The following is a 13926-nucleotide window of genomic DNA, read 5'->3' as shown; positions in this document are numbered from 1 at the left end:
CTTTTAGAGAAACCTTTTTTTAAAGTTAACACCAAACTGCTGTTATCAAGTAATATGTAAATGCTATCCCCATGCACCTTATTTGCCTTATTTTCCCTATCCAAAAGAAGTGATATGGCACATCCAGTGTACCCTCATCTGCTTTCACTACAACTTCCTCATCTGCATCCATGAAATGCTCATCATCTAAAAGGTTGTGTTTTAACTAAGGAGAAAACTCTAAACAAATACTTTATTGATGAAGTTTAGGAAAAATGGTACACAGTCTTCAAATGCTTTAAGAAAAGTGGGGGTGGGGGCAGAAGATAAAACAAAAGAGTAAATCTCTAATCAGGTCTGAAGGATGATGATGTAAAACATAAACCAAGAGATGCACATGTCTATTCACTTTTGCACATTTTTGAAACACCACACTCATACTTGTTTTTGAGCTTATACCAAATAGACATTAAGTTCACTTACCGATACATTTTCATTTCCCTGCTTCTTTAATATAATGGTAGGGTCATCTATTGAAAGGATAACAAAGTCACATCCACAAATAGAAACAGAAATATTTTATGTAACTCATAATTGTGAGCTATGAAATTATAATAATAATTATTACAATCCTTTATCAAATACCACCAAAGCATCTCAAAGACTGTAGCTGCAGAATCTTTATGCTTAAACTGAAAGATAAATACTTATTTCGGTTGGACAACATATATGCATAAAGGTAAACTCATGTGCTGGTTGTGGCACATGAAACAAAACAGCAGCATGTAACTTTAAAAAAGGGTGGCTTGCCTTTTGAGGCCATATTGCCTTTTTAAGCACTGAACACAGAAGATTCCATATAATGAAGCGGTTAGTAGTTTGCAGAGGTTTTGCCCTTAACAGAGCCCATCAAATGTAGTGCAAAACCAGATAAAATTCAGTGCTTGTAAATTGCATACTTACCCATTTTATCAAAGAATTCATCTAAAGCTTGATGAAGAAATGGAAAATTTTCTCTGTTGTCCTCTAACAGCCATATAAAACAACGGGTTTTCTCTAGGGGTGGTTTTAAGAAATAATCATGAATTTCTTTGTCTTCAGAACTAGTTGTCACATAGTCAAATTTACTACCATACTTCTCATTCCAGAGTGTGGTTAAAATAGAAAGGTCAAGCTCTTTTAAAAATTGTCCATATTGAAGGATAAATTTTCTTGTAGCTGTCAGACCTAAAAGAGATGAAAAAACCCAACATTTAATTCCGGCTTCAGAGTTTTACAGTGTGGTATTCCTCCTCAAAGAGGAACAGTTTGTTCTAAAACTAAATATACAGTAGCTGAAACAGATTATGTAAAACCTTTTGTATCTCGAAAATGCAAACAAAAATGATAAGTGGAGTTGATATTAAGTTTTACTCTTAGTCCACACCAAATTATTATTTGTATAATAAATCTCTAAAAATTCCTTAAAGGACATGGATGCAACAGAATAGAATTAAGAACCCAAATCTTGTCCAAGGTTTTGGCATCTTACTATTTATACAAATATTATCATTTAAGCCTATTCTGGAATTTAAAGACATTAAAAAAACTAAGTTTGTTCAATTTTCTCTTTCCTACATGGACAAAGTCCTGCCCACGTTAGAATGCTCTACTTGCAGAGACAAGAGAGGTTGTTCCTGTGTTACCCATGGTCATAATTTCTTCTCTAGCAATCCTGGCTAAGGATCAAGTAAATGAAAAAGAGGAAAGCTTTACTTTACCATTTAAAGTTAAGAAAGGAAGACTGGAAAATAGGGAGGTTATCTTTTCATCTGTAAACTGAACAATTATGACACGGTAAGGTCTTCTGCTATTACATAAACATATAGCCTACCCAAGTTGTTAAAATGTTTCAGCCATTTGTGTAATTTGGGATCCACTTCTTCCAGCTCACTCAGCACATGGATAAAACCCCTTGTTTTTACTCTGTTTTTTTCCTGAATTAAGTAACTGATGAGCTGCTCCACCACTTCATGTGACATGCTGCTAGTTTTGGAATATGATGTGTAATCCTCCTCACTGATTACAAACCATGAAAGTAATTCCTTTAATAGTTTGGAAGCATCACGAACAGCTGTTTTTATTTGCTCAGCATTTCGACTGATGTGCTGCAGGACTCGATCACCAGCATATAAATCCTGAACATAACCTATAACGGCATTTAAAAAAAAAACAAACAAAACAAGATTTCATGTCTGTTTACCACAATTAAAAATATCAACTTTAAAGTACAGGTAACTTGGACTAAGTGGTGTTTTCAATTATTTGCTTTATCACAACACTGAAAATTACCGAATATGTAACTTTCCATATAAACTAGCCTTAGCATTATGAATTTGACACAACATTGTTTTAAAATTTGGTTTACACATAGAAACAATCCTTAGCACCTTAACCGGATTTCAGAAAGAAAAAAGAAAAAAATTACCTGCCAGTAATAGTAGGTTCAAGCAATTGCCTGTAGATTTATCTGTGTGGGCTCTATGCCAGCCCTGATGCAGAGACAAAACTCCCCCAAGCATGAGTTCCCAGAGCAAAGGCACACTTCTGAACGCTTGAGCATACACCTAGTAGCAAACCTTTGCCCTGACCCTGCCACTGGTTCTTTGTAGCACAAGAGTGAAAAAGATTACTGGCTCATATCAGCCTTCACCTTTCATTATTCTTCAAGACCACACATGCAGAGAATGCCACTTTCAGAGCTTAACTGACAGTAACTATAGTCAAAAGATGTAGATCTGAAAAGAATTTTTTAAAACCCAAAGCAAATACATATTACACCTAGAATAATTAAGCATTGTAACACGAACAGTTCCAAGCATACTAACAGATTCAATGAACACTACAGGTATAAGCCATGCCCGAGTTTACCTTGCAGGAGTCTGCATTAAAAACCTCTCTATCTTACAAATGTGCATACAAACAAGTGCTCCTCTCACTTGCAGTCCTCTCCAATTTACAAGCAGATTTGTTCTTATTTAAAGGTAGCTATAACTGCTAAAAACAAAACAATAAACCCTTTGTGATGTAGCTCTCCCCTGAAATTGGGCTCTCAACCTCTCACACAGCTTGGATGATTAAATTAGATGGTTTTTTGAAAGATTTCCTCATGAAATTTCCCCAAATGAAAAAAACAAGAGTAACAGTTAGCTTGTCTCCAAAGACATGCAAGACTTCAATTTTATTACAGAATTAACTCAGGGCAAATTAAAAAGGTTGGCCAACAACAATGCACAGATTTTTGCAGAACTGTGTTAAGTTGCTTGGTGTCGACATATTCCTGCATCAGTGCCTCAACTTTTACCCACAGTACTTCAGGGTGAGTGTTTTTGTCACACCAAAGGCATTTTTAGTTCTTAGAAATTTTAAGGGCAATTAGGACAGTCAAGTCACATACATGTAACTGAATGACCTGCAGTGGATGAAAGGACCAAAACTAAAGATAAGCCATAGAAAAGGAGATAGACTAGACTTTAAAAAAACCCAACACAGTGTCAACTGAATGCAATTTTAGAAAACCACACAGAAGCAAAAATAGTAACCTATGGTGCTAATGGAAGGGACTGCTCTCAAACAAAATGGTTAAGAAAAAAAAAAAAATATTAGCACCTGAGAGCTTTTTAAAGCAAAAGTGCCAGGATATGCCATTGAACAGGCAACAGGGTTCTAGAGAACTCAGAGTATGGCACGTACGCGATAAAAAAGTGCCCTCAAAGTATTTAATATGAAATTCTACAAGGAAATGAACGTGAGCACTATTTTAAAGTTAATAATACAGACAAAAATTTAAAAAAAAAAAAAAAATCACCCATTTTTCTTTGCACTGTAGCTTGCCCTAATACAAAATGCAGTGGAAGTTCACACTTCTGAAATACAGAACGCTGCAGACCAATGTAACTCGAACACAAAAGCTGAAGCATTAACTGACCACATACTTACAGGTTGAAGCTTCTGCAGTTACAATATCATTCGTTCTTTATCTGAGATGCAGTTCTTTTTTTCTGTAGCAGAGTCCTAACTTGTTGGGCATAAAGCTTTTTCTGAAACCACTTTTAAATAGATTAACTTGGAATTTGAACTTGTGCCGTCTTTAGGCGCTTCTTCATGAACCAATGAAGCAAGAATAAAGGTTTTCTACAAGGAACTTAACCATACACTAACATCTTACAGTTATTTAGAAATTAAAACCAGAACTGAAATAAAAGTAATCTAAAGTAAAAATGCAAGTCTTTAAGGGGGGATTATGTTCAGTATTAGTATTCCGCTATAAGTTGACTTAGGACATTCAGAATGCTAATTATGCTACCTCATGAGAACTTAAAACAACAATCTATACTTCCACATACCACTGTGATCACTGTATTGAGATGGTTTGTTTCCCATCTGGTTTTCTTCTATTTTTTTTTTAGCAGAATTCTGTGCCTCTTCTCGTGCACGTTTTCTTCGTAATTTTTTTTCTTGTTTCATTTTTAACTTCCTAAGACTGAAAAAAGCAATTAAGCGGTGAGCCTAACATTAGCTGAGGTAAGTTGCCAAAGGAGTTAGGCACATCTCAGTTATTTTTCATGTCTTACAATAGCTATAAGCTCCATTCTACTACAAAATATTATGCTGAAAAGTACAAATATAATAAAGCTAGTTTTCCTTTAGAAGTTAAGAGACCACAAGATTTCGTAAAAGTTTCATAAAAATCAAGTATGTAAGTGTAATAATATCCTCAAGATGCAATAATTTTTACTCCCATTAATGATGTCTGAATTAGGACTAACTTAAATACTATCAGGTTTTTTTCTTAATTTGTAACTCAGCATTTTGAACCAAATATTAACATTTGATTTCCTTAACTTTTAAAAATCAATTTTGTTCATCCTCTCAGCATAATTCCTCGTTATTTATAACCTTACTTGACCAAAAAGTGTAAACTCAGTTATGTCAAAGGTGCGTGCATCAGTAACAGAAGTAGCATCATTATATACAGTTTTTATTTACACTTTCTAAACATTCACACAACACTGGTTAGATAATAAATGCTGTGGAACAGTGGTGTTGAACTTATGCCACACAGCAATACCTCTCCCATCCAGCTAAAAATCTTGCTGAGTTTCTTCCCTCTAGCAAGGGGAAGGAATAGAACAATGCTTGCAATCTCAGACTGAAAACAAAGGTGATATTCTAATCTAGACACACATGCAGTGAAAGTCGAGTGTAATTAAGACACTCAATCCATTAAGAAGAATAACAGACACCTATTCTTTTAGCATTCCAATTGTTAAGTATCGTAGCACAAATGAAAGACGTGTACGGAGAGCAAATGTAAAGAAACAGTCCTCGAGTTCTGGACATAGCCTCTAAATCACACTTTTCCCAAACAACATGTTACTTCCCCGCCTGCAGATTTCACAATGAAATTGGGTTTCAGGTATAAAGACTTAAAGATGACTGCAGCAATTTATATTCAAAAACTATTGGTTCAAATTGCTGGGAATTCAGTGGTGCAATGGACAATTTATCCCTCAATACAGAGATGTGGGAAATCAGATTCACATCAACTCATATCCTATGTATCTGAAAACAGGTTCCTGTGGCCAAACTGAAAATGTTGTTTTTGAAGAACTCTATGACCACTATAGAGCTACCAATAATTTATTCAGCAATACCAGTTAATGCCCTCCTGTGCTCGTTATAAATCTGTAGCTCTGTATCTTCTTTTACAAATTAATTTAAATGCTTTTATAATTGGATCATAACGTATTTTATCAGACATTTTAGTTTATCAGAGGCAAAGGGCAAGAACAGCTTTCCAAAGTATTTGTGGTATTTTAGCAATTCTTAAAAAGGCATGAAAACCAATCCTAGAGAAAACTGTTTTGTTCTCAAATTGGTTCAACTTAGTTTTAAACAGTAGAGAGCTTACCTTGAACATTTCTGTTTAATACTGGCTCTTGGTGGTTCCTTGGGTTTTGTGATTTTTTGTTCAAACTACCAAAATAAGTGACATCATATTAATTAAATTTGGGTTACAATGCAACATTGCTGTTCTCAAAACCCAGGAACACTTGATGCTTTGGAAAGCACTAAAAGTAATACTACAAAAGAGATAATGCAGCCTACACAAGCCTCATGAAGGTCTACCTAAAATTATCTTCTACTGCTACAACTTGGTATATAGGAATACTTCTTTATCTGCAGAAAAGACAGGTTGAAAGGTAACACAAAGTCAGGAAGGCTGTTTGCTTCACCAGTGGGCAGGAAGCAAACTTTACAATCTTTCTTTTTTTTTTTTGCTTCTCACAGACCAATACTGCTCTGGGAAGAAGTACCCATCTTCCTGTGACTCTGTAGAGGGTAAGAGCACGCTTCCAATACAATTATTTCATTTAGCAAGATTAGCGCTGAGTTAAACTAACAGTTCCTTTCACATCGCACAAGCTAAATATGAAACAAAGCTCCAGTTCTCATCCATGACAATTCTAACCAATACCATAAGGTAATGCCTGCTCCACCAGAAGAACAGTAAGAAGAGAACAGGTAATTAATATTCCTAAATAATGCTCAGATTCTGTGGTTAAGATAGCATATTACTTAGGCGTTTGCAGTTACATTCTCATCTTCACTTTATCTCCTTTACCAGAGTAAATATTTTAAAGATTATTTTCATATTTTGTATGAACGTTTACTTACTTCACATTTTACCAGACCAGAAGAACTGAAAATAACTATTTTTGAAATAAGGCCTGTACAATCAGGAGTGAAACACAATTCTTGAAGAAAATCCTGTAGGAGAAGATGATACACACAACAAAGACATTTAAATTCATACAAAAATGTACATTCTTATACAGATTACAGTTTCTTAATTTGAGGTGACCAAGGTAATTAAAGCTAGCACAGTCCTAAACTCCTTCTGGATGAGGAAAGCAAGTGACAGCTGACTTGGCAAAGGCTGCAAGTCAAAAGGATGCTAGATCTGTGACATACACCTATTATTCCCAAAGTTATAGCAAAGGCCCTCCTCCAACTTCACATTCAAGAGTCAACTTTAAGAATATTCTTTTATGAGTTCGTACTCTGCCTGGATTTCTCTTCATTTTATACTGGCTGCTGATACTGTGTTTTATAAAATTCCTTTACTCAATGTCAAACTGTTGCTTCAACAGCAAGACTGCAGAAGGAATAAAATGTCCATATGGGAGGACATAAATGATGCAAGATAAACATGCTAAGCATACTAAGCCTTCACACAGACAGGCCTTCCTTCTGGAGACAACAGCAAGCTTTACCCACACTTGCATGTCAGACAAATTAGCAAGAGACTCCTCTTTCCTGTCTCTCCTCCTGCCATTGTCATGCGGGTGGAACATCAGGATGTAGCACCGCACTTATGAGAAACCAAAGGAATTCTATAATCTTGACCAAAAAAAAGAGAAAATAAAATGCTTATTGTCTGACACAGCTCTTACCTTATCATTTTTATCACTGTAGATTGTTGTTTTCAACTTTTTCCAACAGCTGATATGAAAATCCACTCTACATTGCTGACAGCAAGTAATACGTATAAAACCCTAGCATTGAGAAATAATACGAATTTAACATCTTAAAAAAACAAAACAAAACAAAACAAAAAACCCCAAAAAACCCAACAGGAAACAGTGCACAACTTAACAGTAGATAGATAAGATGGTGTGTTCCAGATAGCTCTTTAATATGAAAGGGGGCAGAAAACATGTAAGCATGAAGTTTTATTTCCCAAACCCTTTTAAACTAAAACTTTACCTTGAAGTCTGGGTCTGAAAAATATATTTGGATTTTGGAATGGCCATGGCATTGCCGATATCGACAAATTGCATCTGGTTCTGGAGGGAACTTGCATTCCTCAATACAATTCTTTAAAATCAACTGAGAAACACAAAATGATATAAGATAAATTGCACAGAAACCAGGAAAAGATTCAATACCTACTTACAAACTTCTAGGAAACTCTGCAGTGAAACACACATCTATTTTTGAACAGCAGACAACTAATACCAAAACAACTCTTTTCTAGTGAAAGCTATGGAAGATTGTCCTTTTATGGCAAAACATGCAAAAGCTCGTTTGAACTGCTATCAGCTAAGTACTCATAGCTTCCCTGCATGCAGGTTTATCTTGGACCAATGTTTTACATGCCGACCAACTCCAAACGCATGAGAATATAGTAAGTTCTCCATTGCTAAAATGATGAGCCAGATTACTCAGATAACATGACAAAAATGGAGTGCCTGCTCATTTTTGTCATTTCCCAGCATTTCAGGAGTGTCTCACCTGGGATCTGCATTACAGGATCAAGTACATTCCCAGGGACAGCTCAGACCTGGCCCTGCACTGCAGCTAGTGAGATCTCCCAGAATAGCATCTGAGGTAAAGACATTTCTGTGGCTTTATGCAAAGTCAGTTCCCGTCCCACAGGGTTGGCATTGAGCCCAAGTTAATAAAACATTATTAGAAACAAACAGACTACCAGTTACAGCCTTTCAGATATTTGCATTATGCTTTCCAGAAGTCCCACACCACTGACATATTACTGTGGCCAGACTAGTGTGGTGTCAGCTGAGGGTCTATGAGAAATCTTTAGGTCAGTTTTTGTTTAGGAAACAACAGTACTGCTGCTTCTACCAGAAACTAAACAGGTCAGTATAGTATAGCCAAGTTCATACACCAAATAACCTAGCATGTTCTACTGTGTCAAACTGCCTCCATGCAGAGCAGCTTTGTGTCTTGCCTCTCATGGCACAGTTTATCCAGAAACCCTTCACAAATAACAGTGACTCAGTTAGTTTTAAAACAATAACAATAGCAATAATAATTTAAAAAAAAAAAAAGCTGTTCGGTCTGAGAAAGCAATTTGTAGTGTCAGAACCACAAGTTTGATTTTTCAAGTCAAACAGGGAATTTTACCATAAAACTCCCACTGCACCAACCAAGAACTACACAGTCAAACTCTCTTATTTGGTTTTAAATATAGCACCACTGCTGAAATTTTTAACTTCACATTTTTGCTAATTCAAATTTTTAACTGGTTCTCTCTAGCATTACATTGTTATAGTATTCACATCTACTTAAAGTTTGGTAACATGCAGCTAAGAAGTTAACCCATTATGAAACACTTGGAGCAGATTAGAACCATATTATGACATAGAAATACTTAAGTGTAGAGCCTGAGACAGCGGCCCTACCCTTCTGCTGTACATAGGAAGCTTCCCAGGTGTTCAAATTTGTCATCGCAAGAAGAGTTCTGCTCTACAAAGACCAGGCCTTGGGGGTGGCAATGAGCAGCCATTTGACAGAACAGGTTGAACAGGTTTTTATACCTTTTGGTTTTTTAAACATACCTGTAAATTCTCTGTTCGTGTCTCTTCAATGACCTGAGATGTTGTGGGCCAAGTTAATACGCCAGGTACAATCTTGTGATTAAACATTGTTTGTGATTTCATGAACTGATCGAGCGCATCTGAAAATCTGAAGTTTGAAACAGGTACAACATGTTCAGATCATATATGAATAACTTCTACATGGCCTGTAATACTTTCACAATTCATTTTATGATCCAAAGAAAAAAAATGGTAGCTGTAAGAGTACACGGAATGAAAGAGCATCTGGTTCATTGTTACCTGTTTAAGGACTCTTCAGTATAAAAGACTCAAGGTGTGAGCCAGTCAGCCAGCCTGGGCAAGGGGCCCAGAGTCCAGGCACGGATATGAGGCAGACTGAGAGCCTGCGCTGATATTCAAGGGACCGATGAACGTGGGTGTGCTTGTCAATCTAGAGAGTGAGGGTTCACTTCACTAGTGACCTTCAACCCTGACCAGCCAGGGAGGAGGCACAGGACACTGCTGTTCAGGTAGTGCTATACACGGGAGCTGCTCTGCCTGGGGTAGCCTGGGTGGCCAGCTGCGTTGTCGTATGTGTGTGTGCACGCACCTCTTTGGGACACACACGCAGCCTCACCACAGGTCAAAACCGCCAAGGGAAACAACAGCCACAGCTGTGGGACTGGGGCGCAGGCACCTCCTGGGTCTCAGACTGCACCTGGCTATGCTGCAGCAGTGGGAAGGAGGAATCCTCTCTCAGCGTCCAACACTCTCTGACCAGGTGCTTTTAGATATTCCACGAGGAGGGTTTAATGTTTAATATCAAACTTACTTATTTATTTGGCATTGTATTGGGCTTATGTGGCAAGGTTGGGCGGGGGGGTGGAGGCCAGTGCTGGAGGGGCGACCTCTGCGAGGAGAGGCCAGGGCTGCCCCAGTTCCAGTTGGCTCCAACGAACCCACCACAGGGCACAGCTGAGCCCCTCAGGCAAGATGGTGGCGCCTCAGGGAACGCATGGGTAAGAAAGGACAAAACATACTGCATGGCTGTGAGGAGGAAGGAAAAAATGTGTGAGAAACAGCCCTTCAAGCACCCAGGTAAAAAGGAGGAGGAGAGGAGGTGCCCCAGGCACGGAGCAGAGATTCCCCTGCAGCCCTTGGAGAGGACCCCACTGGAGCAGGTATCCACGCTGCAGCCGTGGAGGGCCCCTGCCAGCGCAGGTGGATGTGCCCTGAAGGAACTGTGGTCTGTGGAGAGGCCCCACGCTGCAGGGGAGGAGTGTGTGGAGGAAGAAGCGGCAGAGAGGAGCTGTTACGGACTGACCACAGCCCCCGCTCCCCATCCCCCTGCGTTGCTCTGGGGAGGAGGAGGTAGAGGAGTCAGGAATGAGGGAGTGAAGTCGAGCCTGGGATAAAGAGGGGGTAGAGGGAAGGTGATTTTAGCTTTTTACTTTGTTTCCCACCATCCAACTATTTGAACAGACAATAAATTAAATTATTTTTCCTCAAGTTGAGTCTGTTTTGCCTGTGACTGTAATTAGCAAGTGATCTCCCTGTCTTTATCTCAACCCCTGGGCTTTTTCATCTCATTTTCTCCCCCTCTCCCATTGAGGAGAGGGAGTGGGAGCGCAGCTGGGTGAGGGTCTGGCAGCCAGCCAAGGTCAACCCACCACAGGCGTTATGGGTGATTTCAATTAAGTAGGGCAATACAGTGATATAGTGAAATCACAACACAAACATAACATAGCAATTGCAATACCTTTGTATTGATTCAACTGTGTAATTCCCATTACCAGTCTCTATATGCTTACCATCAGGACGCTGGGAAGAAACACCACCAGGAATACGTGGGTTGAAGCCAGCTACAGCCCTTTGTTCTCAAGTTTATTCGTTGCCCAGTTTCTGCATTTCATGTTCGGCTGAACCACGTATACACGCCCCCCCTCTCCCCATGCTGGTCTGGCTAGCTCAGGAAGACATGACTTTTTATCTCTCTCAAGGATCCCAATGACTCACTGGTGCAGCTGCCTTATCTAAAACCAAGGTTACCCTCCAGACTCCCCGGTGTTGAGATAAGTTAAGCTTTCTTTATGATACATTTTCCCCAAGATCATCATTTTTTGCCCTTCTCCTACAAGCACTCCTCCACTGCACAAGTGTGCTTGTCTGTCGTATCCCCATGCCCTGGAGTTCGCTTGATTCAGCAGCTTCCATTATATCCTTAGCAGTAACAAACTCAAAGTTGTAATAAATCAGTCTGATTATGAATTTAGTGATTAACAAAGAATAATTAAAAAAACCACAACCCACACATGGTTTCTCAAATGAAAATATTTTTTGTATCAAATACTGAAGCTGTATATTATACCAACCTGTTTTGTCTGAGGTACACTTTTCCAATACCATAGTATGCCAAACATCCAAATCTTTCTTCCTGGTACTGTTCAATTATTTTCTTAAACTGGTCTTCAGCCTTTGTCAATGCCTTCAAAATAAATTTAAGACAAAAATATGTGATGCTCTGCAAGAAGCTTTTCACTTTTTTCCTCCTTTTTTTGCTCCAGTAGCGTGGGTCAGTATGCCCTATTCTTTCATCAGTCTTATGAACAGTGAAGGGAATTAAGCAACCTTATGATCACACACAAAGGCTTCCCTTTTTTAAAAAAAGAAACCTATTCTGTAAACACGGGCTCCCTCTGAAATAATGAAATTAAATTATTGAGCTCTCTGAGCTACAAACACCCAGACATTTTTTAATTCATTTTAAGACATAGAATATTTTTAAACACTGCAGAGAAAAAAACCAAACAACCCACACTTCTGTTTTGTGTTTTCCAGAACCAAAAGTATTCCCCTTCTCTTGTTTTAGAAGCAGAATGTTTGTGGTAGAAAGACTAGTGCATAACCACATTACAACAAAGTAGAAGAAAAATGATTTACTGTACTTTATTAATACTTAAGAATCTCATTTGAAAGCTTATTTGGTAGCGTCATTTATGCAAAACCATTAAAGATCTAGTCCCAGATATTAAACTGTATGATTCTAAAATGTGACAAAAGCTTTCCTTCCCCACTCATTTTATGTCTGTTAAGAAGAGACAAACATGGATGGCCAACTACCTGAACTAGAATTTTGAATAAAAGCAATATAGCCGCTTAATGTCCTACCTCAGGTTGTCCTATTCCAAGAAGAGCAGTGGCATGTCCATAGATGATTACAACATAATTAATAATACGAAGATTCAGTTGCTGCAAAAAGAGTCAAATTATAGTAGCAGCACACACAAAAACACTTTGCTGGTAACTAGAACTTTACTGTCTACTGTGAATTGAAGATTTTCACTACAACAGAACTAGGGAACTCTCTTCCCATCATTCTTATCATAGCCTCTACCCAGATTTATGTTACAATTAGCATAAAAAGTGAAGGTTAACTACACCTTTACTGCCGGCCATTTGGCATCCCTATATATTTCGAAGTGCTACATCCTGAAAGGTCTGCTTTTGGAAATGCTGTAACTACAGGCCTTACTATGTTGACTTCATGCAGTGCAGTGTGTCTTTGCTATATTTCATGTTCAGAATTGAGCAGATTTTTTTCTTTTTTTAAAATTAAAACAAACCTTTCTCAGCCTTTTTCTTCCTAATAAACTAGGTCACAATTCCAGATGGATTGGTACATTATTCGCTTGGACAGACTTCTTGTTGGCACTGCAACAGCCCTTACTAAAATGGGAGCTTGAAACAAAGCAATGCATATGCACACACACTGTCACACAAAATTTAATACTACAGTACAATAATTTGAAGAAATCTAGGATGACAAATGGGTCAATGGCTGATAGACACATATACACAAAATTTCACAGTATTTGCCACCAAAGAGTTATCTGACCTGAAGAATATAAATTCTTTTTACTCTACATTATTATGAATAAAGGTTAAGCTGACAATGGAAGTAGTTTCTTATCAAATAAGATATTTAATAACAGTATCTTATATTATTATTCTTATTACAAGAATATTATTTTGGTAAATATTTTTTAGATTGCATCTAGAAATGCACATGTGTGCTGAACATTACAAAAATACATCCCATGCTACTATTGTTTTTTTTATCCTGTTCTCATTTGTAAGCTCCTTGGCATACTTATCAGTGAAACACCTGGCATTGTACTCAACAGGCAACAATTCAATGATTATTTTGGTGGAATGAAAGAATGAAACAAGGTATTGAAAGCATAAACTTCAATTACTCTAATAAACTAAGTTATTCCTCTCAGTTTACCTTTAATTCTGAAGGATTTAGAATACTCAACAATTGTGAAAAGGCTTGTTCAGCACTGTGACACCGCTGGTCCATCAAGGCTGTATAACCATCTCGAACAAGGGCTTTAACCTCTTCTGGCAACATAGTTAAATCCACCTAAAGTATTTAGGAAAACAGTAAGTCCAAAAGAAAACAGTCTTTTCCTTTTTTTTTTTTTAAAGCAAGCAAGCTGTTTGCTAAAATACTTATCCAACAGACAACCATTAAAATTCTGTACTTCCTACAGTTTTA

General features: G+C 37.8%; 1 protein-coding gene across 9 annotated transcripts in view; it reads right to left on the bottom strand.

Annotated features, from left to right (window-relative positions):
- TTC3 (tetratricopeptide repeat domain 3) overlaps positions 1-13926 on the bottom strand; it is a 68453-nt gene that overhangs the window by 20221 nt on the left and 34306 nt on the right. For all 9 annotated transcript variants that reach the window (XM_075172454.1, XM_075172444.1, XM_075172473.1 and 6 more), the window contains 12 exons: positions 13654-13791; positions 12534-12614; positions 11738-11850; positions 9387-9513; positions 7792-7914; positions 7479-7580; positions 6700-6792; positions 5933-5997; positions 4365-4501; positions 1853-2167; positions 943-1206; positions 463-509 (listed from right to left, as the gene is read on the bottom strand). In XM_075172454.1, coding sequence (XP_075028555.1) covers positions 463-509; positions 943-1206; positions 1853-2167; positions 4365-4501; positions 5933-5997; positions 6700-6792; positions 7479-7580; positions 7792-7914; positions 9387-9513; positions 11738-11850; positions 12534-12614; positions 13654-13791 — 1605 coding nt within the window. The remainder of the gene's footprint in view (positions 1-462; positions 510-942; positions 1207-1852; positions 2168-4364; positions 4502-5932; positions 5998-6699; positions 6793-7478; positions 7581-7791; positions 7915-9386; positions 9514-11737; positions 11851-12533; positions 12615-13653; positions 13792-13926) is intronic.

The sequence above is a fragment of the Calonectris borealis genome, chromosome 1 (genome assembly GCF_964195595.1).
Source record: "Calonectris borealis chromosome 1, bCalBor7.hap1.2, whole genome shotgun sequence".
NCBI lineage: Eukaryota > Metazoa > Chordata > Aves > Procellariiformes > Procellariidae > Calonectris > Calonectris borealis.
The sequence above is the reverse complement of the archived record's forward strand: the minus strand, read 5'-3'. Positions and strand labels throughout refer to the sequence as shown.